Here is a 27,033-nt window from a genome sequence, read left to right on the forward strand (position 1 = left end):
TCGAGGTTTGCTTTCCTGTGGGTCTCACCCCTAACCTGTTGTCATGGACACTGTTCCTGTGTCCCAGATTAACAGTCCAGGAAGCAGAGGCTTGTCCCTGGCTCGTCTGTTTGTCTTCCAGCACCTTCCCCTGCCTCCAAGTCTCAGCTTCCTGCAGTGTGCCCCCAGCCCTGCCACACAAGTGGTCTTGCTGATGTCCAGGTGTGAGGGGTTTTCTTCTGCTTGACAAAAGCTACCCCTGCTCTTCGTTCATAGAGAATGGAGTCTTTCAAGGGCCCACTGCACCCGACCCGACTCTGCCAGTCTGGTCCTGTCTCAGGATTATGGTTACCTGTTCCTGACAACCTGAGGTGCCCCAGTGCTGCTTGTTGAAACCCTGTTAGTTAATTTCTAAAAGTTAACTTGACTCCTCTCTCTCCCTCAGGGTCCTGGCAGTCTCAGTAGAGCCGTGTTCTCCAAATGCTGCTTTGAGATCGTGACCAGCAGCTGTAGAGCAAGTCCCTGGGATGTGAGCGGCCTCCCCATCCTGTCGTCCTCGCATGTCACCCTAGGGGAGTGGGTCGAGAGGTGCCAGCAGCTCCAGGATGTCAGCTCAATGCTCTGGACCAACATGGCTGTCCCGGTGGTGGCAGAGTTCAGGTATCCCCTCTCCCTGGGTAGACAGTACAGCTCCCATCTTTCCTCCAGGGTGTGTTATGGGGACCTTGGTCAGAGCTTGCTTGGGTAGTGGCTATTTCCGGTGGGTGGAGGAAAGGTGTTTTTTGGCTGAATGAGCAGGTTTTCAGTCCATAACAGAGACTGCTATGAGCTGGCCAGTCCCTCTGCCAGCTGTCAGTGTATTGTCACCAAGAGGGCGGTGCCTAGAAAACCATATCAGATTGAGACTAGAAATTCATCTCCAGGTGTAGTCTGGAGAGCAGTGTAGTCTGCCTCGCTGTTTTCTGGAAGAACGAACACTAGTGTAAGAAAGGAATGCCGGTGACTGCAGTGCAGACCCCAGTAAGTGCTCCCTTGTCCCCACAGACGCACTGATTCCCAGCTCCAGGGCCTGGTGCTGTGCTGGCATCTGGCCAGCCTGGCGGAGCTGCTCCCTGAGCCCCGGCAGCAAGAGCATGCGCACAACTGCAGGCAGCTGCTGCTCAGGGATAGCCAGGCCTTCCAGCACGTAGGTGAGACTCTTGGGGACCTGGCCAGGCAGGAGGCGCTGCCCAAGGAGCTGCTGTGCCTCCTGCTTACCTCTCTGCGCCACTTGTTCGGGGAGGTGGAGGGCAAGCGTGACCTGCCCGAGCCAGCCCGCCGTGGGAGCCTGTGGGTGAGCCTGGGCCTGCTCCAGATCCAGACCTGGCTTCCCCAGGCGCGCTTTGACCCCGCCGTGAAGAGGGAGTACAAGCTCAAGTACGCCAAGGAAGAGGTATGGAGGGAGGGTTGGAATGTGGGCTGCATTCTGACTCGCTGGCTTTGCTTAGTGTATTACTCCTTTCACTCCCTCTGGATGCTCAGAGCACAGGGGACTGTGCATAAGCTACCCTGTGACATCCCAGGAGTGTGTTCTGTAGACTGTGATGTCCTGTCTGTGGGTTCCTCCGAGTAGAGTCAGACACCACGAGGGGTTATATAACCACCATGCTGGCTATATGCCACCGATAGATAGGCTCTCCTAGACACTCATAGTATCCCTCACCATCTGGATCCCTCTACCTAGATTAAGTTTTGGATATTTGGATTTGAGTAACTTCTTTAGACTGGGTATAGTATTCCTTAAGGGCATCCCAGGTGGCTCAGCGGTAAAGGATCTGTCTTGCCAATGCAGGAGACACAGGAAATGTGGGTTCGATCCCTGAATTAGGAAGATCCCTTGGAGATGGGCATGGCAACCTACTCCAGTATTCTTGTCTGGAGAATCCTCATGGACAAAAGAGCCTGGGGGCCTACAGTCCATGGGGTCACAAAAAAGTCTGACACAACTTGGTGGCTAAACAACGAGTAGACCTTAGGTTTTGAACTGTTGATGTTTGTTATCCAAAACTCAAGAATTAGGTAGATTCAGATAATGTGAGGTACTTCTTGCTATTTGAACTCCCAACCAAACTCAGGAACTGAGTATGTTAAATAGTGATATATTAGACCTATATTTTGAGGAAGGAAAATTAAATTAGTTGGGGTGAAGGGCAGGCTGCTATAGCAGACTCAGTAGTTCATTGGCATCAATAAGATAGTTTCATTTCACCTGACAGCTCTGAGGTGAGGGGTCCAGATTAGTGGAGCAGAACCCACCCCCCCAACCGTTGGGTCATTCAGGAGCCCAGGTTCCTTCCATCCAGGGAGCGACCCTCCCTCAGGGCTGTGTGTCTCAGGCCTGGTCCTAGCTGGGTGCAGCAAACCAGTCTCTCCTTTTCTGCTAGTTACACCAGCTACAGTGTGAGTGGAAGACCCGGAGCCTCTCATTCCAGCTGCAGACTGGAAGAGACCTGGAAGATGAAGTCATCCTCAGTCATTCTCACCCTCACATCAGGTAACACTGTAGAGTGATGATTATTTGAACTTGGGATTATCAGCTAGAATCTTCTTTTTAAAAAGACATTTTGCAGTGTAATCGCAGTGTTAACCTGAGGTTATGATCTACATCTGTGAGCTCTATTAGCAAGTAGATCCCAAAGCCACAGTTACAATCAGGAAAAATACACTCTGTGAAAGGAGGGGGAGGACTTATATGGAGCCAGGAGGGTTGAAAGCAGAACTTTCTCTCAGTGTGGAAGGACTTGGGTGCGATGACGGGCACCAAGGGATCTGTTACCTTAGGAAGTACTATTTAGTGGGTTCTGAGTTCCACCAGCTTCAGACCTTGGGTAGACCACTCAGTGCCTTACACCTCAGTGCCCTGTCTGTAAAAGCAGGATAATAGTGCCTACTTCAATGAGATGTACATCCAAAGTGCTTGACAACATGGGTTACACACGGTAAATGCTGTAGATGTATAATCCATTCTCATTGTAAATGTCAGGATATCATCATTGTATGCCTCAGAAGCTGAAATGCTTTCCTTCTGTTTCCTAAGAGCTTAGTCTAGATTTGTTATTTTTCCTCTGATGGAATTTGCATGTGGTGTTGATTTGCCTTTAGGTTGCTTCGCCAGAGAATTGATCAGCTGGAGAACTTAATCTGCAGCCTGTCCAAGAAGCAGGCCTGCCGGCCCCCGATGCCTACATATGAGGCCCTGGTGCAGGAAATCCACCACTACGTCAGCAGCATTGCCCAGGCCACCGCCGTTCAGGATCTGCTCACGCGGCTCCTGCAGGCCCTGCACTCGGATGGACCTCGGGCCGCCCAGGTGGCCCAGAACCTTTTGAAGGAGGAGGCCTCCTGGCAGCAGTCGCACCACCAGTTCCGGAGGCGGCTGGCCGAGGAGTTTGCCCTGTATCCAGACGCCACGGCCCCGCTGCAGGCCTCCATCCTGCAGCTGCAGCACGGCATGCGGCTGGTGGCGGGCGAGGTCCATGCCTCGCTCCAGGGTGGCCTGGCTGGCTCAGACAGGCTGGGGTCCCTGGCCACATCCCTGCTGGCTTTCCCATCGGTGGGCCCTGCCTTCCCTACCTACTATGCCCATGCAGACGCTCTGTGCTCTGTGAAGTCTGAGGAGGTGCTGCGTGGCCTCAGCAAGCTGATGCTCAAGCGCTCGGGAGGATGGGAGCTGGAAGAGAAGGGTCAGAGCCCCTGTGCAAGCCGAGAACAGCTGCTGCTGAACGCCCTCCTATACCTGCGCTCCCATGTGCTGTGCAAGGGAGAGCTAGACCAGCGGGCCCTACAGCTCTTCAGACATGCATGTCAGGTGAGCCCCAGCAGGCGGCCAGGGACACAAGCAGGGTGCCTGCAGGACACTTGCTGTGCCTGACGTAGATGAGATCCTGTGGTTAGGGAGTGGGGATCAAGTAGATGTTTCTTGCTTTTTCGCATTTAATTGTCAGGTTTAGGGGCCTTTGTTAGTTTTTGAGAGACCAAAAAATTATTAGTGATGTCAGTCCTTTGTGCCTGATGCACATTGCAGATGGTCTCTCCTAGTTTGTTGGTGTTGAATTTGTTTACAATGGGTTTTGCCATGTATTGATATCAACTTTTATTAACATTAAGAAAATAACTTCTGCTTTTCTCCCTTACCAACAAAAGCAATTTGTTCTGATTGTAGACAGTTAAAAGAATAAGTATAAGCCAAATTGTTAGATTCTGCCACTTAAAGCCATATGAACCATATGAACTGTTAGCACATTGGTATATTCCTATCACTAAATATTTACATTTGTATGTAAAGTCTTTTTGCTAATTTAGAAGAGGAAAAAACCCAAACCAGTGCCATTTTAAGAAAAGTCTTAAAGCAAGATTTTTTGGTAAAATTTCAAGAAAGCAGAACTGCTGAGACAAAGCTTAACTGCTTGCTTAGGCTTCTGATACAGACTGTCTTCCTGAATGGAGGATGCTCATGTCCTCGGTCCTCCTCAATACTTAAAGGGCTTTATGGCACCCCACTCCAGTGTTCTTGCCTGGAGAATCCCAGAGATGGGGGAGCCTGGTGGGCTGCCGTCTCTGGGATCGCAGAGTCGGACACGACTGAAGCGACGCAGCAGCAGAGGTGGTAGGGGATTTAGGAAATGTCTGGTAAGGTGTGGCCGTTTTGCCTGATTGGTTCCCCAAGAACACCCAGTCCCCAGACTATTTTCTCTTTTCCCAGCCCATGGGCCATCCATCTCCCTGAGGTGCTGGCAAGTGCAGTCTGCATCACATGCCCACTTTGCTGACCCCTAATACAGAGCACCACCCACGCCTCAGCAGGTCCCCAGTCCTGCAGATTTTCACGCCTGCAAAATTGTAACAATACAGCAAGGGAGAATTTAGGAAAATCAGTTTGCTACAGATACATAGTTTGAAAACAAAGCCCATTTACTCTGCTACATGGACTTTAGTTTCTTGGATGTTGTCATTGATTTGTTTTTGAACCCTGGTGTTTTGTTTTCATGAGAAATGAAGAAATAACAAATCCTGGCTTTGTTCACTATAAGTGCCTGAGCAAAGGCAAACAAGCTTCTGCTGGAATGTGTGATTTTTCAGGAAATCATCAATGAGTGGGATGAGCAGGAACGCATAGCCCAGGAGAAGGCGGAGCAGGAAAGCAGCTTGTACAGATACCGGGGCAGGACTCCCAGGACAGCCCTGAGCGAGGAGGAGGAGGAAGAGCGGGCCTTCAGGAGCCAGTTCCCACTGCACGAGAAGGTGGGCAGTGTGCTTCCCTGGTGCCACACACCTCACCTGTGAATGGTTGGGGTTTTTTTTTCCCCTTCCAGTTTTACTGAGATATAATTAACACACAGCACTGTTTGAGTTTAAGGTGCTCAGCATAATGATCTGACTTCTCTCTGCCATGCAATGATTACCACAATAAGTATAGTGCACACCCATCACTCATATAGATATAAAATAAAATAAATTTTTTTTCCTTGTGATGAGAACTCTTAGGATTTACTCTATAACTGGCTGCAACACTTTGTTAGGTGCTGTTACATTCCCTTTGAATGGTTTTGTAATTTTTGAAATAACTTCTTAATGCACATAATTTGCTACTTCATCTTCTTGATCATTCACACTCCATCCCTCCCCATTGCTTTTAGTCTGATCAGAACTGGATTTTTATTTTCACAAGTTCAATTGCTCTAATGTTATTTACAGGACTTCGCAGATATTTTGGTAGAACCCACATTAGAGGAGAAGGGACCTTCAGGTGGGCAAGAAGAGGAGGCCACCACCCCTGGCCCCGCTGTCCTGTCACAGAGCTCCATGCAGGCTGTGATGCGCATCCACCAGCAGCTGTGCCTCGGCTTCGCCCGGTCCCTCTGGTACCAGCAGAGTCCGCCGCCCCACGGGGCAGAGCAGTACCTCAGCCTGTTTCTGTCCTGCTACCAGACGGGGGCATCTCTCGTGACACACTTCTACCCCCTGATGGGTATGGTGGTTTACTTCTCTTTAGCTCTTGGGAAATCAGAATGAGTTGATGTGATTGCTGCTTCTGGAACAATTAAAACTGCTACCTCCCTGTTTTCACTAAGTTCGAATTGATGGTGTTTCCTTAACTTAAGGGACTTAAAGCTAATTCCAAAATCGATTTAAAATTCTGCCATAACCATGGTTTCTCATCCTTTGAATACTTTGGGTTAAAGGGATTAAGAAAGTAAGGATACGCTATTAGTTTTAATGGTCTTGTTTCTCCACGTTATTTCTAATTTCCCTCTAACAGCTTTGGTGCTTTTCTAATGAAAGCATGTATTTCTGGGAGTAGCCCGGGAACTCAGAAATTAATTTCACAGGGTATGGTTTGATGCAGTTTCCTACATAACCTCATGATTTGCTCCATGCAAGTAGGAAAGAAGCTTTCATTTCTACCAAGAAGAGCCCCCAAAACTGGGAATTTGAATCCTTCAAACCAAACTGCACCCTCTTTGATTATGTGGAGGCAGGATCTGTGTATCCTGAAACTTGGCAGGTTTTGGTGACCACTTAATATCAGAGTCACAGTCTCCTGGGCTTGTGTTGCTTTGGGGGTGAGTGGCATTGCAACGTCTGCTTCATTCAGTCCCAGTCATTCTTTGTTTCTGTGTATGTTTCCAACATCTTTTAACTTAACACCGACTTTACTGTGATCTTGTTAATAACTTCACAGGAGTTGAGCTGAATGACCAACTCTTGGGCAGCCAACTTCTGGCCTGCACCCTGTCCCATAACACTCTCTTTGGGGAAGCGACCTCAGATCTGATGGTGAAGCCTGACGGGCCCTATGACTTCTACCATCACCCCAACATCCCAGAAGCTCGACACTGCCAGCCTGTGCTTCAAGGCTTCTCAGAGGCTGTTCACCGGCTGCTGCAGGATTGGCCGGAGCACCCAGCGCTTGAGCAGGTAGGGCGGTGGTGGGGACGTGGCTTCTCATTGTCCCAGGTGCATTGACTTGCACAGTGGTGACACAGAGGTTTTACAGAACACGGTTCAAGGAGGCACTATTTCCTGTAGGATAAATATTCACATTTGTAATGCTGCTTGTGAATGGTGTTTGAGGTTCCACTTACTTTATCTGTTGCTCAGGGTTTGCCATCCACATATGAAATGCTGCTGTGTTGCTCTTTATTCAGACACATCCTTATGTAAACAAGGGTCTGGCTCTTTCAAGCTTGGTAGTTTTAACTCAGACCCTTGTTCTGTGATCTTCAGCTAATTCTGTAATAACTTATAACAGAGTAATAATAGCAATTACCTTATCAAACTCAGTCTCACTTCCAGAGTAATACAGCAGAGAAAGTGTTTATCTTGGGCAGGATGCGCAGCCCTGGAGTTTTACCCACAGCATTCATGGGTGCTTGTGAAGCAGCGTCTTTGCGTGAAACAGGCCTGTCTTCAGTACCCTGTGACTGTGGGCAGTTGATAGTCCCGTGAGCATGCCCAGATCTTTTTCTCTCCCCACTGCAGCTGCTGGTTGTAATGGACCGAATCTGTAGTTTCCCACTTTCCAGCCCCATCTCAAAGTTCCTGAATGGCTTAGAGATCCTTCTGGCAAAGGCACAGGTAAGAGGATTCTCTCTCTAGTCCTCATTTTAGTTTGTCATCACCTGAAGAGATTCTCTTATTGTTTGAGTCAGCCTTCAGAGTGGCTGGGTGTCTGCACTCTTCACCCCCTCAGTCCTCTCATAGCCTCTGAAGTGGCTGGTGCTCCCCTGATTTTCAGATTAGGGCTCTGGACTTTAAGGGGGTCACGTGACTAACAATACAGAGATTCAGACTCAGGTCTCCAAATCCTGTGCTATTTGCTCAGCTGGAGGTTAGTTAGGATGGTTATGCGTTGGTGTGTGCATGCGTGCTAAGTTGCTTCAGTCATGTCCAACTCTTTGTGACCCTACGGACTGAAGCCCACCAAGCTCCTCTGTCCATGGAATTTCCCAGGCAAGACAACTGGAGTGGGCTGCCATCTCCTCCTCCAAGGGATCTTCCTGATCCGGGGAGCAGACCCATGTCTCTTATGTCTCCTGCACTGGCAGGTGGGTTCTCTACCACTAGCACCACCTGGTACATGAGTATAGAAGTTGTTTAAGGTCCCAGTGGTCTCTGCTTAAGAAAAACCAAGGATGTTCCTGAGGGAGAAGGTGATCAGGGGACTGAATAATGCTGTAGTGAATTTCTTCTGTGTCTCGTCAGGATTGGGAGGAGAATGCAAGTCGAGCCCTGTCTCTGCGGAAACATCTTGATTTGGTCAGTCAGTTGATCATCCGTTGGCGTAAACTGGAACTGAAGTGAGTGATCATTTGTCACTCTCCCTCCTGAACTTACATTGTAGGGACATGGTCTTTGGACGGGTTGTTTCTTCAGAGTTGATGTCATGTGTCAGCTGGAGACCAGACAACGGCATGCATTCTGAGGCAGCAGACTGGCAGCTTCTCCATCTTCATTTAGGAGGAGAGAATTGTGAATGTTTAGCTCCTGCCTCCGAGGTTTCACATATGTGAGTGGGTTTCCTTACATGCCTCCTTGGCCTCTCCCACATTTCAGCTGTTGGTCCATGAGTCTGGATAATACCATGAAGCGCCACACTGAGAAATCCACCAAGCACTGGTTCTCCATCTACCAGATGCTGGAGAAGCACATGCAGGAGCAAACAGAGGAGCAGGAAGGTAACTCCTGACCGTGAGTTCCCTGCGTATGTAGAGGGTCCAGGCTAAGCTTGAAGGGCTGCAGAGTCTGGGATTTACTGCTCCCTTCTCCTCCACCCACTGCTTTCACACAGGACGTGTTAAGTGACTGCTGGTATTCCCCAGAGGTCAGCCGAAAAAGCTGGGTAGTTCTTTTCTTACTGAGAATAACGATGACAGTCAGAGAGGCTAAAGTGACTTATCCAGAGTCCAGAGAGCTAGTTGTCAGATAAGATTTCCTTATTCTCTGTGAGACAAGTCAGAGAGGAAGTTTCTGTCTTGGTAGGTAGTAGTTACAATGCTTGAGTTAAAAGGGTTTCACCTCATGCTTAGAACAAGGGCCTCATAACTCAGTTTCCTCGTTTGCCACGAGTGCATTTCACACATACTGCTAGTGCAGCTGCCATTTTTAAACCAGCTTGAAATGTAGCTGTGGTCCTTGCTCCAAACTTCACATTAACTGGTGTCCCTCGGGGATCTCATAGTAGACTGTGTGCAGTATGACACTGAGTGATGGTTGCAGACACGTGTGTTTTCCTCTTTGAATCTCTGAAGATGACAAACAGATGACCCTGATGTTGCTGGTCAGCACATTACAAGCCTTTATTGAAGGATCCTCACTGGGGGAGTTCCACATACGACTTCAGATGTTACTGGTTTTCCATTGTCATGTCTTGCTGATGCCACAAGTCGAAGGAAAAGGTAAGGATATACATATGTGTGTATAAAATATTTTTTCTTTAATTTTACCCTATGCTGTTAAAATGATTAGGCTTTGAATTTGTGAGACAGGTGTCTTATTGCATACCAGATTTTAAACAAGACGCTTTCAGTTGTCTTTTACTATAATGTGCTTCAGGTAAGATAAAGAGGAAAACACTGAAATCAAGTGCAGACTGGTTATAATTGAATCCCTGCTAGTGAACTGTGGCAGCGGTAAATCAACAGATGCAGATCCTAGGAGCTGGCATGTTGAGGCAGCGCGTCTGTCTGTCTAGACGGTGCATATGTCCCGCTAAGCTTCTGCTTGATCCAGGCTATAATTAGGTTCTTTGATCTCAGGAGAGCACTGCCACGTATCAAGCAATTGCACATAAAACTTCTACTGTCAGTTACCATCCCTGACCACAGCAGTTTAGATAAAAGTGTCACTGTGAGGTATAGATTTACGTGAATGAGTAGTCAAGGTGAGCTCTTACTATGCCATCTTTTAAGACAGGCTTGGTTTCTGCTGACTTTACAGTAAGATTCTGAGAAAGAGTTGGAAATTGTGAGTTTGGTAGAACATCTGAGTATGCCTTCTTTAAGAACGAAAGTGCGACTAAAGAAAATATCCACTGCAGACTGAAATGAAAAGACTAGGGGTAGTGTTGGCAGCCTGCATTTCTGGGAACCGCTAAGCCCGGCTCCCCGACGAGCTGTTACATAATCCGTGGGTGCTCTGCTGTGATGTCGTGGCCCAGCGAGTAATGAGGGAGTGTGCAGCCCCGAGGGAGAAGCCAGCAGCACGTGTGTTTTCATCTCCTTTTCCTTTCTTCCAGATGCACTTTGCAGTGTTCTGTGGAACTTGTACCATTATTACAAGCAATTCCTCTACCGGGTCCAGGCCAAAATTGTGGAACTTCGTTCCCCCCTGGAAAAAGAGCTTAAAGTAAGATGAACAGCAGTCATAATCACTCTTGGGAGAACAAAAGCAGCAAATTGTTTTTCAGTTCTGTTTTTCAATCCGATTAACAGTGAAACAGGAGCTCTGAGGAACGGAGGGGAGCATAGCACCAGCCAAGCAGGATGGCAGGTTTTGCGTTTTGTGGCATTGGCTCCATTGGTGCCTTGGCCACGTGTGTGAGGGTTCTGTGGAGTGGCACCCATCAGAGGCACCTAGGGGCACTGTTAGGGCCCACTCCCCAGTCGCAGCCTGTGGGTGGCTCCCTCTTCCACCTCAGAGGAGCGCCAGCTGGTGTCAGCCTGTGGGCTGTGGCGGTGCTGGCGGGTAATAAGAATCCTATATTTGATACTTTCAGTGATTGTGGAACCAATGCCAGTTTATGCTAGAGTACACAGCAACATACTGATTGTCAGTTCAGTTCAGTCGCTCAGTCATGTCCGACTGTTTGCGACCCCATGAATCGCAGCACACCAGGCCTCCCTGTTTATCACCATCTCCCAGAGTTCACTCAGACTCACGTCCATCGAGTCCGTGATGCCATCCAGCCATCTCATCCTCGGTCATCCCCTTCTCCTCCTGTCCCCAAGCCCTCCCAGCATCAGAGTCTTTTCCAATGAGTCAACTCTTCGCATCAGGTGGCCAAAGTACTGGAGTTTCAGCTTTAGCATCATTCCTTCCAAAGAAATCCCAGGGTTGATCTCCTTCAGAATGGACTGGTTGGATCTCCTTGCAGTCCAAGGGACTCTCAACAGTCTTCTCCAACACCACAGTTCAAAAGCATCAATTCTTCGGCACTCAGCCTTCTTCACAGTCTAACTCTCACATCCATACATGACCACAGGAAAAACCACAGCCTTGACTAGACGGACCTTAGTCGGCAAAGTAATGTCTCTGCTTTTGAATATACTATCTAGGTTGCTCATAACTTTTCTTCCAAGGAGTAAGCGTCTTTTAATTTCATGGCTGCTGTCACCATCTGCAGTGATTTTGGAGTCCAAAAAAATAAAGTCTGACACTGTTTCCCCATCTATTTCCCATGAAGTGATGGGACCGGATGCCATGATCTTTCTTTTCTGAATGTTGAGCTTTAAGCCAACTTTTTCACTCTCCTCTTTCACTTTCATCAAGCGGCTTTTGAGTTCCTCTTCACTTTCTGCCATAAGGGTGGTGTCATCTGTATATCTGAGGTTATGGATATTTCTCCCGGCAATCTTGATTCCAGCTTGTGTATCTTCCAGCCCAGCGTTTCTCATGATGTACTCTGCATATAAGTTAAATAAGCAGGGTGACAATATACAGCCTTGACACACTCCTTTTCCTATTTGGAACCAGTCTGTTGTTCCATGTCCAGTTCTAACTGTTGCTTCCTGACCTGCATACAGATTTCTCAAGAGGCAGGTCAGGTGGTCTGGTATGCCCATCTCTTTCAAAATTTTCCACATTTTATTGTGATCCACACAGTCAAAGGCTTTGGCATAGTCAAGAAAGCAGAAATAGATGTTTTTCTGGAACTCTCTTGCTTTTTCCATGATCCAGCAGATGTTGGCAATTTGATCTCTGGTTCCTCTGCCTTTTCTAAAACCAGCTTGAACATCAGGGAGTTCATGGTTCACGTATTGCTGAAGCCTGGCTTGGAGAATTTTGAGCATTACTTTACTAGCATGTGAGATGAGTGCAATTGTGCGGTAGTTTGAGCATTCTTTTGCATTGCCTTCCTTTGGGATTGGAATGAAAACTGACCTTTTCCAGTCCTGTGGCCACTGCTGAGTTTTCCAAATTTGTTGGCATGTTGAGTGCAGCACTTTCACAGCATCATCTTTCACGATTTGAAACAGCTCCACTGGAATTCCATCACCTCCACTAGCTTTGTTCGTAGTGATGCTTTCTAAGGCCCACTTGACTTCACTTTCCAAGATGTCTGGCTCTAGATGAGTGATCACATCATCATGATTATCCAGGTCGTGAAGATCTTTTTTGTACAGTTCTTCTGTGTATTCTTGCCACCTCTTCTTAATATCTTCTGCTTCTGTTAGGTCCATACCATTTCTGTCCTTTATCGAGCCCATCCTTGCATGAAATGTTCCCTTGGTATCTCTAATTTTTTTGAAGAGATCTCTAGTCTTTCCCATTCTGTTGTTTTCCTCTGTTTTTTTGCATTGATCGCTGAAGAAGGCTTTCTTATCTTTTCTTGCCATTCTTTGGAACTCTGCATTCAGATGCTTATATCTTTCCTTTTCTCCTTTGCTTTTTGCCTCTCTTCTTTTCACAGCTATTTGTAAGACCTCCCCAGACAGCCATTTTACTTTTTTGCATTTCTTTTCCATGAGGATGGTCTTGATCCCTGTCTCCTGTACAATGTCACAAACCTCATTCCATAGTTCATCAGGCACTCTATCTATCAGATCTAGGCCCTTAAATCTATTTCTCACTTCCACTGTATAATCATAAGGGATTTGATTGAGGTCATACCTGAATGGTCTAGCGGTTTTCCCTACTTTCTTCGATTTCAGTCTGAATTTGGTAATAAGGAGTTCATGATCTGAGCCACAGTCAGCTCCTGATCTTGTTTTTGTTGACTGTATAGTGCTTCTCCATCTTTGGCTGCATAGAATATAATCAATCTGATTTCGGTGTTGACCATCTGGTGATGTCCATGTGTAGAGTCTTCTCTTGTGTTGTTGGAAGAGGGTGTTTGCTATGACCAGTGCATTTTCTTAGCAAAACTCTGTTAGTCTTTGCCCTGCTTCATTCTGCAAATTTGCCTATTACTCCAGGTGTTTCTTAACTTCCTACTTTTGCGTTCCAGTCCCCTATAATGAAAAGGATATCTTTTTTGGGTGTTAGTTCTAAAAGGTCTTGTAGGTCTTCATAAAACCGTTCAACTTCAGCTTCTTCAGCGTTACTGGTTGGGGCATAGACTTGGATAACTGTGATATTGAATGGTTTGCCTTGGAGATGAACTGAGATCATTCTGTCATTTTTGAGATTGCATCCAAGTACTGCATTTTGGACTCTTTTGTTGACCATGATGGCTACTCCATTTCTTCTGAGGGATTCCTACCTGCAGTAGTAGATACAATGGTCATCTGAGTTAAATTCACCCATTCCAGTCCATTTTAGTTTGCTGATTCCTAGAATGTAGACGGTCACCCTTGCCATCTCTTGTTTGACCACGTCCAATTTGCCTTGATTCATGGACCTGACATTCCAGGTTCCTATGCAATATTGCTCTTTACAGCATTGGATCTTGCTTCTATCACCAGTCACATCCACAACTGGGTATTGTTTTTGCTTTGGCTCCATCCCTTCATTCTTTCTGGAGTTATTTCTCCACTGATCTCCAATAGCATATTGGGCACCTAATGACCTGGGGAGTTCCTCTTTCAGTATCCTATCATTTTGCCTTTTCATACTGTTCATGGGGTTCTCAAGGCAAGAATACTGAAGTGGCTTGCCATTCCCTTCTCCAGTGGACCACGCTCTGTCAGACCTCTCCACCATGACCCGCCCGTCTTGGGTTGCCCCGCAGGCATGACTTGGTTTCATTGAGTTAGAGAAGGCTGTGGTCCTAGTGTGATTAGATTGACTAGTTTTCTGTGAGTATGGTTTCAGTGTGTTGCCCTCTGATGCCCTCTTGCAACACCCCCCATCTTACTTGGGTTTCTCTTACCTTGGGCATGGGGTATCTCTTCACGGCTGCTCCAGCAAAGCACAGCTGCTGCTCCTTACCTTGGTCGAGGGGTATCTCCTTACCGCCGCGTTCCTAACCTTCAACATGGGATAGCTCCTCTAGGCCCTCCTGCGCCTGCGCAGCCACCGCTCCTCGGGATGCTCCTCCCAGCCGCCGGCCCTGGCCTTGTAGCAGCACTTTTTTCCATTGCTTTGAGACAAACACATGTCCCTTTATTAGACTTGTTTTACTTGCTCATTGACACGCTGTCCTGGGTTAGGGATGAAGAGAGCTCCGGTCATCACATGGGTGATCTAGAAAGAAATAGAATGACACCACCTTTGTAAAGCCCTTCCTTGAGCTTCATTTATCTTACAGGAATTTGTTAAGATATCCAAGTGGAATGATGTCAGCTTCTGGTCTATTAAGCAGTCTGTGGAAAAGACACACAGGTAATTCATCTTTTAAAACAGGGAGTGGCCAAAACTCAGAATTTTTGAATGGTAGAGAGCATGATTACATTGTTACAAAGGCCTGACTTGTGCTACCTTAAACTTGCTGAAAAAACACTAGACTGTTCTGCTGGCTGCACAGCACCGACCCCTCCCACCCAAAGCAGTCTCACTGGGGGAGGAACTGATGTGTCTCGAGGCAGAGTGGGCTATGTGCTGCTGACGGTCGAGTCCTCCACCATCTGTTCACCTTCAGCCAAGTGATCCCACCATTCCTGGCTTCAGTTGAGATTAGAATACCTGCCGTGCTTTTTCCTTGAAAAAAACCCAAAAGATTATGAGTTTCTAGGACACTCGTAGTATACTAGAGGTACAAGTTATTAAGTTGCCTGTGTATGCATTATGTCATTTACCTATTTCCTCACTTTTCCATTTTTACTTTTTCCTGCCCTCATCTCCCATTACCTGGGGGCCAGAACCCTCTTTAAATTCATGAAGAAATTTGAAGCTGTCCTGAGTGAACCCTGCCAGTCATCCCTGGTGGAGGGCGATGAGGAGGAGCAGCCGGACTGTTTGCCAAGGCCAACAGGTGCCACCGCGAGTGAGGAGACCCCCATTCAGAGTCTGAACAGGGCCCTGAGGGAGACCCTGTTAGCCCGGCCAGCAGCCGCACAGGTATTAGCTCGCGAGATAGTGTTTGCTTCTTCCTGAGCTGGTTGGACGGGGTCTGTGCTTTCTGTGGGAGATGTGCCCTTAGAGCTAGGTGAGGGAATGCCTTTGAAATCTTCTTTAGGCTAGTGGTGTGGTGTTTGTCTTTCTGACCCTGCTGCCTAGTAAGGCAAAAAGTGTTAATCCTCATGCTGGAAGCTTAACATGGGCCTGTGTACAAAACCGATGTACTTATCTGTGAACAGTTCCCTTACCTGTAAGGGAAGATTTAAAGCATCAGCTTAGGAATAGGGCATGGAAGGTGCCTTTGGGACCCCACGTGATGAGGCTGCTGCACACACCAGGAGTGACTGTGTGTAGTGATGTGCTGCTTTGAAGTGGTTGCTGGTGACCATGGTGTGAAAATGTGTGAACTTCCATCACGGCCAGTTTCAAGTACCAAGGCTTGAGAACTGCCAAACAGTTATGAAGCCCTTGAGTGAGCAGGTCTGTGACAGGAGGGTGTCCCTGCTGCAGAGTCACTGGGTGTGGGGGGCACTCGTGAGGGAGTGATGGCTTTTGGCGTCATGCTGTGCTTTCTACGCTGGGTCTAGAGAGTCAGCAACGCTATTAGAACTATTTTAATAGTTCAGAAAGCTTAATAGAAACTGAGCGTCCAGCCATGATATGGCTGCACACATATGATATAGCTGCCAAATTTATTTTCTTTTGATTGTATTCATCACCTCACCGCTCATAATGCTGATCAGATTTTTTTGTTATTGAGTTAAGAATTTCATGATTCCTCGGGGAAAAAAAATAGTAAAACTGTGGCCCCGACAAACAAAAGCTTTTCCCTTTGCCTAGTTTCCCTTCGTCTGCTGCCTTCCCTAGTATCTGGATCCTGGTGTGTGAAGTGTCAGAAATTAGAGGGTGATGGGAGACGGTGGCTGGAGTAGGATTTGGCGATCAGGTTAGCCCTGCCTGTGTGTCTGAGAAGCACAGTGGGGCACATTATCTCAGAGGCAGCAGTTACACTGCCCAGCCCTGCCTTCAGGGAGCAGGACAGCCCCTCGTGACAAGCACAGAAGGCAGCGCTGGGGGCAGTGGGGTGGGGGGCTTCCCTGACAGGGACCTCGCACGCCAGCTCCATACTCTGCTAAGTCCCTGAGGCACATGCTGTTTTACTTTTGGTGATGTTTTATTTATTCTTATGAGACTTCAGAGACGGGGCAAGGGGAGTTTCCTGTTGCTGAGCCAGGTATGTGGAGGGCATGACATTTAATTCAGCACCCGCGTGAGGGTGTACCATGACTGTTGTACTCTGTGTCACAGGCTGCTGTTCCAGAGCAGTGTCAGGGCGCCCCTCTCCCCTCGGAGGGGGCCCTTCTGCGTCGCTTGCCGAAACTCCTGAAACGCATGAGGAAGATGTGCCTAACGCTCATCCAGGGAAGCCCCCTGCCCCGCCTCGTGGAGGGCCTCGACCAGTTCACCGGTGGGTGCATGCGCAGACTAAGGAGGCTTTCTCTCTGAAGTATCCCCAGTGGCCTAGAAAGGCTGGAATTAATTACCTGTGTCCTAGTAGTGTAGAGCAGGTAATTGAATAAGCAAGTGGGTTACAAACCAGCCAACACCCAGACACAGTCAGCTGAGACCCTGCAGATGGTCATCGTGGTTTTCGTCTTGTCCTCCTCTCGTGCAGACCAGAGCAGTGTTAGCCATTCTCTACAGCAGCCTTGTCCACATCAGCTCTTCCTGGTCAGGAACATGAGTGAAGGGTTTCCTAGAGTCTGGATGCCGTCATCACCTCTCAAAATGCTGTCTCTCTTGAGTTAAAGGAAAAGGAAAGTTCATCCACAGTCCCTTTCTTTTTCCTTTCACTTCAAAGAGCCATAGCAATCTTGTCTCCCTGGTTGTTCTTGCTCTGCAGTGTATCAGCAATGGCTGGGAAAGGGTATCCAGAACTTAATAGACTGTTTGGGCCCTTGGCAGCCTTTCACCACTTCCTCCACCTCTACCCAGCCCCAGCGAGTGTAGGGTCACAGTGAAGCTGGTCCTTCTCCAGTAAGGCTGCAGTCTGATCTCAGGAATATATTTATACAGGAAAAAAAAAACTTACTAGCGGGACTTGGCTGGCAGTCCAGTGCTTATGGCTCCCAATGGAGGGGACCCAGATTCGATGCCTGGTCAGGGAACTAGATCCCACCACTGCAATTAAGACCTGGCATAGCCAGATAAATAAAGTAAAAACCAACTTGTTAGAGTAATAGCCTAATATCCATTTTTCAAGATAACCTGCCTGCCTGTGCCTAATGATGGGGATGAATGGCCTACAGATCCCAGCTGCGTTCTTTGGGAGACACACGGCCTCTCCTGCCGGCTGTGCCGGCTGTGTGCAGTGTGTGGGCTCTTACCCGATGGGCTAGACAGCCTGCTAGCCCGTCTGCTCGGGCTGCCTTAGCAAAGTACAGCTGACCCGTGAAGAGCACAGGCGCTGGGGCCATCGCCCCTTCACAAGCTGGGAAATCCAAGTGTCACTTAGAGTCGGTCATCTGTGTCCATGGTTCCGCATCCACGAATTCATTCAACTCGGGCTCATGTAAACCCCGAGGTATTTACTATTGAAAAAAAAAAACTCCCATGTAAGTGGACCCACACAGTTCAAACCCATGTTGTTCAAGGGGCAGCTGTGCCATGTCTTGGGTGGTTTAAACAATAGAAATTGATTTTCTCACAGTTCTGGAGGCTGAAAGTCCACGATTAGAGTGTCAGCAGGGTTGGTTTTTCTGAAGCTCTCTCCTCGGCTTGTAGATGCCTTTTCTGTGTCCCTGTCTCCTCTATCAAGGTTGCCAGCCAGATTAGATTAGAGCCCACCTACAAGGCCTCCTTTTACCTTCATGGGCTCAGAGGCCCCATCTCTAAACACAGTCGTATTCTGAGGTCCTGGGAGGTTAGCACTTCGGCATGGACTTGGCAGGACATGCAGTCGGCTTATGACACTGCCTGTGGCAGATTGGCAGCACCTTCGTGTTCTCGGTTCCTGTGGGTATTCAGGAAGGCAGCACAGTGCTGGAGAAAGAATCTGGGCCTTGGAGTCAGTTCAGCCAGGATTCAAGTCCTGGCTTCAAGTCTGCTCTGTAGCTGAATGGCCTTTGGAAAATGACTAGACTTTCTGAGCCTCTTAGAGTGGCTACAAAGAAGTTCTGGAGCTGTACAGGTTAGAAGAACGTTTTCAAAGCACACGGTACAGCATAGAAGCTCAATTCATGTTGTAGTTACGGGAAGTTTATTCAAGTGTTTTAAAGTTCCTAGTGTAAATCATGGCACATGATCCATGTTCAATAAGTGTTTTTTGCTTGACTGATTATAAAACCCCGAGGTAAAAAGATTAGCTACTTTTATTTGGGTTGTTTGTTGTCAAGATAGATTGTTTCTGATTTTTCTCTTGTCATGCATGTCATCAGTTGTTATTGAGAATTTACCAATGCTGAGGACTGTTAGATGTAAAGATGAATGACACTTGGTGTTTGTTTCCAAAATGTCCTTGGTCTTGGGTAATCTGAGTATATTAAGAATTCCTGGGGATTTCCACGATTCTCCCTTGTCTTCCCTGCAGGTGAAGTGATCTCCTTTATGAATGAGCTTCAGAGCCTAAAGGTGGACCCCTCCGCAGAGAAGGAGAAGCAGCGGTCGGAAGCCAAGCATATTCTCATGCAGAAGCAGCGAGCTTTAGCAGACCTCTTTAAACACCTGACAAAAACTGGTACAGTTTTCACTGGAAACTCGTGGAGTATACTCATCTGCTTTTAGGAAGAAAAATAACATGGTTGATTTGGGGAAACTTTGTAGAGACAGTTGAGATGGTGCGAAACACAAGGTGGAAAGCAAGGTTTTGAAATGCCATTCACAGAGTTCCAGTTGCACGTATGAAAATCCTATGATGAACCATTTGTGACTCCCAAATAGTTTCACAGTTTTGCAGTGAGGTTTCTCAGAAACCATGTGTTTTATTTTCATCGCCAATTGTTGTACAGCACATACCCTTCCAGCATTGCATAGAGAGCAGTACTTCTCAAAGTAACTCGTATATGAATCTTGCTGAAGTGCAGGAGCGGATTCTGTTTCGCTCAGTGTGGGGTAGGGCCTGAGAGTCCTGGGCGATGCTGTTCCCAGGACACGACTTTGATTAGCGGTGGCATTGCTAATCCATTCTCTTCAGAGTGTCTTTATTTAAAAACATGCTGTTTATTTCCTAGGTTTGTCATATCGCAAAGGTCTTTCCTGGGCCCGTACAAAAAACCCTCAAGAAATGCTCCATCTTCGCCCGTTGGATCTCCAGAGCGCATTGTCTATAGTCAGCAGCACTCAGGAGGCTGATTCTAGGTTAGTGTTTTTAATTATAAATGAAGCACGGCAGCTAAGCTTCCATGGCCTCATTTGCCAGAGTAGGGGTAGCAGTACTTCTGTCCCAGTGTCACCGTTAGGATAACATTTTAAAAAGTGCCGGCTCAGGACTGGCAGGTGGTGAGCGCCTAGTAAGTGTTAATTTTCTTTTTTAAAAAACTTCCCTCTCCTTCTGCCCTTTTAAAAGGTAAGGAACGAATGTAAAACATTGGGAGGTTGGGCTCTGTTGGGAGTCTGGTGGGGTGAGGAAGACAAGGGACCACTTTGAGCATTTAAAGCAAGTGTTAGTAACTGTTGATTTTCTTCTTTTCATTTCTCTTTCCTCCTCGTATTCATCTCTCCCATTATTTTTTGGCCTTTGATTTTTCCTGAGGTCTGCTCACTTGATTTGAATGTACAGGTGAAAATCTGTAAGAGAATGGTCACATTTTTAAGTGTGTCATATACACAAACCTCTTCTAAGGTCTCGTGTTATTGTCACATCCTTTGTGTAAAGGACTGATGAGTACTCGATTCAGTGGGTCCTCACAGAAGTAAATCTGCTCAGACTCTTGGTTTCTGGTTGTGGCTGAATAGACCAGTCTCTGACTCCTCGGGATCTGGGGTGGAGATAACGGTTTTAATTAATTACATCATGTTGACTTCTCCAGGTTGCTTACAGAAATCTCATCTTCGTGGGAGGGCTGCCAGAAGTACTTCTATCGCTCTCTTGCACGACACGTCAGGCTTATTGCAGTCCTGGCGGCTCCAGCCAAGGTAGGATGATAGAGCCTTGGGATTGCAGGGCCTGGGGACTCCTGTTCATCCAGGACAGCATCCTCAGACCTGGTCACATGATCACAGCCCATCACTGGAGATGACTGAGCTCTTTGCAGTTATCAGCCTGAGAATGTAATGTAATCAATGTAATTTTGTGCTTAACCAGAAAGCATTTGATAACAAGTTCTGTTACTCACCGTTTGCTAGCAGGTCCAAATCCTTAAGAAAAATTACGGAAGAAAAACTTCAAGTTGAGAATGCTACCCTCAGATTCCCCCCCCACCCCCCCAGTAAATTGAGAAAAGATCACTGATACCCAGTTTTGGGTTCCTGCTCATGGAACATCCACGGTCTGTGGAAGCGTACTTGGAGAAGCCCTGCTTCCAGAGGTGGACGGATGTGTGGCCTCTAGAGGGCAGCGCACCCAGCTTGCCCCCTGCAGGGCTCCTCCAGGAGTGCAGGACCAGTGGCATCTGCACCATGCTGCCCCTCAGCACACTCCCCTCTCTCCCTGCCAGGAGGTGGGCGCCGGCCACGTGGAGCGGTGTAAAGGGTTCTCGGCGCACCTGATGAAGGTGCTCACCCGACAGCGGTGCTCCCTGACTGCGCTGACCGAGCAGTGGATCCTCCTCAGGTATTGCTGACTGGCTGTGTTTCTCGGAATGAATCAGGGAGAATTGTGTGTGGCTCACAGTTGCTGCAAGAGCTGCTCCCAGTTGTAATGTGAGGTCTGAGGCACGAAGACGCAGATGGGGTTGCCTTGGCTCGGCCCCTTACTTTTGGTGGTAACAGTTCTGCCCCCTGGTGTTGGCAGCACCTCCAGGGGATGAGTTGAAGGCCGAGTCAGATGGAAAAAATGGTCACAGCTGAACCACACCTGGGTCTGGAGTGAGGGAGTTCGTGGTTGGCAGTCCATGTGGGCTGAGGAACAGGGTTGCATTCATGGCATTGGGGCATCCCAGTCTCGGCGCAGATCCGATGTGAGTCGACTTGAGTTTGTTAGGCTTTTTGGATCACAGAGTTGCAGTTTGCTGAACTATACGCAGATACTCCCCAACGGAAATAAATATTTAAAAAGATGAGGACGGCTAGGAAGCCTGTCATCACCTGCTGAGTGGATCCTTGGCTGAGAGATCGTATTCTAGACTGTAGTCACTTCAGCTATTTTGTCTCTGCTCACAAGAGTTTATATAGCAAAGTATACTACATTTACTAGATTTTTTATTTTAGAAAATAGTGGCTGAAGTCACTGCGGTGCTGTGACTGTGTTGGGTATGAGAGGCCTGTCAGTGGCAGATGATAAGCAGTGAGTTCCCATTCTGCTACTCTGAAGGATGTGTTTAAACACCAAAGGCTGTGTTTAAGTACTTTGGAAGGCATATGATCAGACCTTTTACTCCTCTGGGGGAGCCTCTCTTCTTGATTGTGTGAAAGACCCCATACTTCATCCGGAAATCAGTGAGTTTACTGTTAACAAATGGCTCGGTGACACAGTTGAAGGTGCCATGTGTTTTTCCCCTGGGTTTGTTTCTCTGCGCAGGAACCTCCTCAGTTGTGTGCAAGAGATGGACGGCAGGCTGACGGGGCCGCCCGCCTACCCTGTGGCCTTCCCTCCTCAGGACGGGGTGCAGCAGTGGACGGAGAGGCTGCAGCACCTGGCTATGCAGACCCAAGTCCTGCTGGAGCAGCTCTCCTGGCTCCTCCAGTGCTGCCCTGCTGCTGGGCCTGCTCCTGGACACGCCCCCAGACACGCCCCCTACCTGGAAAACCCGGAGCACCTCCAGGGGCTGCTTTCTGGAGCAGCGCTAGACCTAATCCCGTCAGACCTGACCTTCCCGTCCCCAGCTCCAGAAACGCAGCTGCCCTCTGGTTGCCTGATGCGGAAACAGGACCCACGTTGGCAGCAGTCAACTGCGAGATTAATAGAGATGCTGAAAACCGTTAAAACCGTGAAAGCTGATGTTGACAGAATTAGGCAGCAATCTTGCGAGTCTCTCTTTCATTCTTGGTGAGTGTGCCTGTGTCTCTGCTCTGCCTCTGTGTGGGCCCATGGTCACAGTTTAGTGAGGGAAGGGAAGGGTCGTGCTTTGGTCCTCAGTTTTCTGGTGACATGCCTAGTGCTTTGTGGTGTATGTCCAGCTGTAAGTCTCCAGATGCCCTGAGTTTTAGTGGTTGGAGGGAGGGAAGGGTGGGTGTGGATGGGTGGTAGCACCTTGCTTTCAACATTGTGGCATTTTTGTTGTTGCAGGAAAGATTTTGAAGTTTGCTCTTCTGGGCTGAGTTGCCTATCCCAGGTGTCAGCTCATTTGCAAGGCCTAGAGTCCTTGTTCATTCTTCCAGGGGTTGAGGGTGAGCAAACAGACCCACAAATGGCTTTAGTTGAGAGCATGAAATATGTAAGAAGAGAGATCAATAAAGCCACAGATGACTTCACTACCTGGAAGACACATCTGCTCACCCCAGGCAGCCAAGAAGGTGAGGACTGCTTTTCAGTAACGGAGTAAAAGCCCAGTGTAGGAATGCTGTCTTATAGATTTAGGTCCACATTGTCCTAAAGAAACGTTTTGTTCTAGATGTATCTGTTCAGGGTTCTAAGGCCAGGAAGTGTGGTTGGAGCCCATAGCTCTTTTATATATATAATTTATTTATCTTTGGTTGTGTTGGGTCTTCGATCTGCGCAGGCTTTTCTCTAGTTGCCTGAGTGGGCGCTACTCTTTGTTGCGACGTGTGGGCTTCTCACTGTGGTGACTTCTCTTGATGGGAGCACATGCTCTAGGGCGGGCAGACTTCAGTAGCTGTGGCACGTGGGCTCAGTAGTTAGGGCTAGGCTCTAGAGCACAGGCTGAATAGTTCTGGAGCGTGGACTTAGTTGCTCCATAGCGTGTGGGATCTTCCTGGACCAGGGATTGAACCCGTGTCTCCTGCATTGGCAGGCAGACTCTTCGCCACTGAGCCACCCAGGAAGCCCGAGCACATAGCTCTTAACTTTTGTTTGAGCACCTTGCCTCTGGGTTGCCATCACATTACTTACTTTATAGCACATGAGTAGGGAGACAGCACAGGCTCACTGGCTACTCCAGAAAGTTGTCTTTTAGGCTGGAAAGCTGACAGTTCCTGTTTGGATTAAGTTGGTGTTTATATGCTCCATCTTAACTGTTTTCATGTTTTTGGCATTCTTTCAGCAAAATTGTTTTAATACAAGGAAATAACCTTGTAGGTTTATCTACGCCAGGGATGTGTCTCATTCTTTATACCCAGCACAGCTTGACAGTGACTCAGCCTTAGCAGGTGCTTAGCTGATGGCTGTTTGTTAAAATGACAAATGAGGATTGTTAGTAATTTCCAGAGGCACTGAAACTAATGACTGAGTTTTAAAAATTTGTTCTGCACCATGTTATTTTACTAGGAAACCAAATGCTGGATGAAGGGTTTGTAGAGGATTTTTCGGAGCAAATGGAAACTGCCATCCAGGCCATCCTTTGTGCCATTCAGAATTTAGCAGAAAGAAACAGTAAAAAAACAGAGGAGAGCACTGACCAGGCAAGACCCCAAGAAGAAGATGGTATGTCTATAACCAGGAAAATACTAGTTTCTTACTTGATTTTTTTAATTGATCTGTTTTAAATATCTAAGGACAGATGTTGGAATAAATTACTGGATGAATGGAGAGGAGAGTTTATTCTGTTATTCACCATGTTGTTCTTTTCTGTGAATGAAAGAGACTGCAGACCTTGAGAGCCTGCAGTTAGGACACCTCACAAAACTCCTGGAGGAGGACTTCTGGGCCGACGTGAGCACGTTGCGTGTGCAGAGAATCATTTCCGCTGTCTCTGAGCTGGTGGAGAGGCTGAAATCATCTGGCGAGGATGGTACAGCAGCCAAGCACACGGTAACCAGCGGATCCTTACAAGCTTCTCACTGTCCACATGAGCTGGGCAGAAGCAGACGCGATTTCACCTCACTCCGCATAGTCTTCCCAAAGCAGGCCTCCTTGGCAGAATCATTAAGAATTTGATCTCTTTGTGCATGTAGACCTCACTGACAAACTTTGGAAAACTTAGAGCTTGCTTGCTAAGGATTACAATTGTAAGTGGAAAAATGATGGCAGTCTAGAGTACCTAGGATTGACGTACCTAGAATTCTTTCATATCTTAATCACATACTCCTGGGTGTTTGATGTTAATGGTGGATGTTACCGCCATAACTAAGGATTACTGGCCATATCATGCAACCCCTTTTCCCTTCTGTAAGCCAGGAGAGGATGACATTGTCATCTCCCTAAGTCCAGAGAAACAACTTACTTTATAGGACTTGTGTGTTATTCTGTTGCATTGCTTCCAGTGCGAACTTTGAATCCCAGCAGAATTTGTTGATAAACATACTTTTTAAAAAGATAAACAACCTTGTTAACTAAATGTTAACGAGAGACTTAAGTCACTAAGAATTTGAAGTGTAGTGTTGTGAGAGTTTGTGTGAACGAGGAGGAAATCCCAGTGAGCACGGGTGGTGTACCTGTGTGTAATTAAAATGTGCCATTAGTGACATTTAATACACTCAGTGTTGTGCAGCCACTGTCACTACCTGGTTACCCCAGAGGAGACCTGGTGTGAGCAGGCCTTTCGATCTGTTTTGCCCCCAGTTCTTCACCCAGTCCTGCCGCTTGTTGGTGCGCCTGGTGCCCATGCTGTCCAGGTACTCTGACCTCGTCCTCTTCTTCCTGACCATGTCTTTGGCGACTCACCGTAGCACTGCAAAGCTGCTCTCTGTGCTTGCCCAGATCTTCACGGAGCTTGCCCAAAAGGTAAGGACTGTTTACATAGAGCAGCAGGTACCCAAATATTCCATACCCATCAGTGTTTGGTTTGATGGGCTTTTATTCTGGACCTTCACAAATAGCAGGAGGTGATTTGCCCTCCCTGTGAACTTCTTATGGCTTTGTTTATTCCCCTTTTACTAAGCTTGTTTCTACTAAAGTCTTGGTTTAGTTTCTACTAAAATCAGGTTTCTAGTTTCTACTAAAATCAGGTCCCTCACGGGGGCAGTTCCCTAGACTACAGAGTCCGTCTAAAGGCTGTTGCTTTCTGTTCATACCCTTCTCTCTCTGTCTCCAATTTGAAGTCTTCTGATAACTCGGAGCTAGACCTGTAGGATAAATGAATCCTTAATGCTGTTAAGCCCTGGTGGCTCAGAGGGTAAAGAGTCTATCTGCAATGTGGGAGATCTGAGTTTGATCTCTGGGTCAGGAAGATCCCCTGGAGAAGAAAATGGCAACCCACTCCAGTATTCTTGCCTGGAAAATCCCATGGACAGAAGAGCCTGTCAGGCTACAGTCCATAGGGTTGCAAAGAGTCAGACACAACTGAGCAACTTCACTTTAATGCTATTAAGTTGTAAGTTATTTATACTTATTCATGAAATGGTAATGGGGTTCTTAAGGTTAAGAGAGGTGGGCATCTTTAATAGGGAAGTCATTCCTTCATTCAGCCCTGATCCCAGTGCTGTGAAAAGCATTGATACTGTAGAGACTGCAGACCCTACCCTTGGAATTCAGGAGCAGCAGACAGATCTAACAGACTCAGCATGGCATGGCAAGGCCAGTCACAGGGGTGTCTGGTTCCAAGATTCAGAGTGAGTGAGTCACTTAGCCTCAGTTTGCTCATTTGTAAAATGAGACTTGCATTTTTATGAGAACCACCTTAATCTGAGTATATAGTTTTTTGTTTCTTTTTTTTTTTCTTTTAATGTCCCTAGTATTTTAAGATCTTTCCTGAATCTAAATATGGTACAGGTGAGATGCACGTAAAGAAGATAGGAATTTACAAACTGAAGGTGAGGTCTAGGCTTCTTGTAAACAGTCACAAGCTCTTAGTTTTGAGTATCTAAAATACTACAAAGGGATTAAAAAAAAATGGGGAGGCAAGCCCTTGTCTCTAGAGGATAAGTGTGTGCCTTTATTGAGATCTGCCCCCTCTCTCTGATGGGCACTGAGCCAGCCTCACATCCCATCACTTCTGGAGGGAACACTGCGTGCAGAAGACAGGCAGGACAGTATGTTGAGGGTGCCCCCAGACTTGGGTCGGCTATGATCGTCCACTTGCACCATCGCTGTTGTCTGACAAGCTCTAGAATGACTGGCCTGTCAGACCTGTGTGTGTTTACGGACGGGGTTGTGGTGGGTAGAAATGGTTCTGATAAAAGCAGAGTGCTGCGAGCTTAGTGTCTGTCTCAGCTGCAGCAGTAATGTGCCCTGCGGAAGGACATCTGAATCTCCCTCCTTTTATGACTTACTCTGCATGCATCTAAACATATTTCTTTAAAATAGTGTGAAAATGTTAGGTGCTCAGTCTGGTCTGATGCTATGTGATCCCATGGACTAGCCCACCAGGCTCCTCCTTCCATAGGATCCTCCAGGCATGAATACTGGATTACGTAGCCATTTACCTCACTATTTTAACCAAAATGTGTTTTCCAGTCACCTTTCTAAGAATACATGTCCCGAAAGTGAGTTTGCCTTTCCCTTAACTTTTTAAGTCTCTGTACTGTATTCCTGTTCTCTCTGAGGAGTGCTGAGAGAACTTGAAAATAGATGAGATACAGTGCTAAGAAAATAGATCTAGGTTGTGATGAAAGCGCTTAAGCCATGGAGAGCTGTTTCTGAGTAACTCAGTCAACCAGTGTTTGCTGGTTCTGGATCTTGGTCTTGTTGTCAGCGTATTCATG

General features: G+C 47.4%; 1 protein-coding gene across 2 annotated transcripts in view; it reads left to right on the forward strand.

Annotated features, from left to right (window-relative positions):
- Positions 1 to 27,033, forward strand: part of MDN1 (midasin AAA ATPase 1) — a 144,868-nt gene that overhangs the window by 94,061 nt on the left and 23,774 nt on the right. Inside the window, exons 60-83 of one of the 2 annotated variants that reach the window (XM_013966483.2) lie at positions 425 to 639; positions 1,024 to 1,411; positions 2,403 to 2,512; positions 3,121 to 3,826; positions 5,098 to 5,259; positions 5,713 to 5,986; positions 6,701 to 6,936; positions 7,501 to 7,596; positions 8,224 to 8,318; positions 8,575 to 8,696; positions 9,270 to 9,416; positions 10,256 to 10,365; positions 14,429 to 14,502; positions 14,979 to 15,177; positions 16,486 to 16,645; positions 18,767 to 18,913; positions 19,407 to 19,533; positions 20,205 to 20,310; positions 20,832 to 20,947; positions 21,854 to 22,321; positions 22,562 to 22,788; positions 23,720 to 23,875; positions 24,033 to 24,202; positions 24,953 to 25,114. In XM_013966483.2, the coding sequence (XP_013821937.2) occupies positions 425 to 639; positions 1,024 to 1,411; positions 2,403 to 2,512; positions 3,121 to 3,826; positions 5,098 to 5,259; positions 5,713 to 5,986; positions 6,701 to 6,936; positions 7,501 to 7,596; positions 8,224 to 8,318; positions 8,575 to 8,696; positions 9,270 to 9,416; positions 10,256 to 10,365; positions 14,429 to 14,502; positions 14,979 to 15,177; positions 16,486 to 16,645; positions 18,767 to 18,913; positions 19,407 to 19,533; positions 20,205 to 20,310; positions 20,832 to 20,947; positions 21,854 to 22,321; positions 22,562 to 22,788; positions 23,720 to 23,875; positions 24,033 to 24,202; positions 24,953 to 25,114 (4,773 nt within the window). Of the gene's footprint in view, positions 1 to 424; positions 640 to 1,023; positions 1,412 to 2,402; positions 2,513 to 3,120; positions 3,827 to 5,097; positions 5,260 to 5,712; positions 5,987 to 6,700; positions 6,937 to 7,500; positions 7,597 to 8,223; positions 8,319 to 8,574; positions 8,697 to 9,269; positions 9,417 to 10,255; positions 10,366 to 14,428; positions 14,503 to 14,978; positions 15,178 to 16,485; positions 16,646 to 18,766; positions 18,914 to 19,406; positions 19,534 to 20,204; positions 20,311 to 20,831; positions 20,948 to 21,853; positions 22,322 to 22,561; positions 22,789 to 23,719; positions 23,876 to 24,032; positions 24,203 to 24,952; positions 25,115 to 27,033 lie in introns of those variants that run through there. The other variant, XM_018053145.1, reaches the window with a different exon arrangement.

This window comes from Capra hircus, chromosome 9 (assembly GCF_001704415.2).
Source record: "Capra hircus breed San Clemente chromosome 9, ASM170441v1, whole genome shotgun sequence".
NCBI lineage: Eukaryota > Metazoa > Chordata > Mammalia > Artiodactyla > Bovidae > Capra > Capra hircus.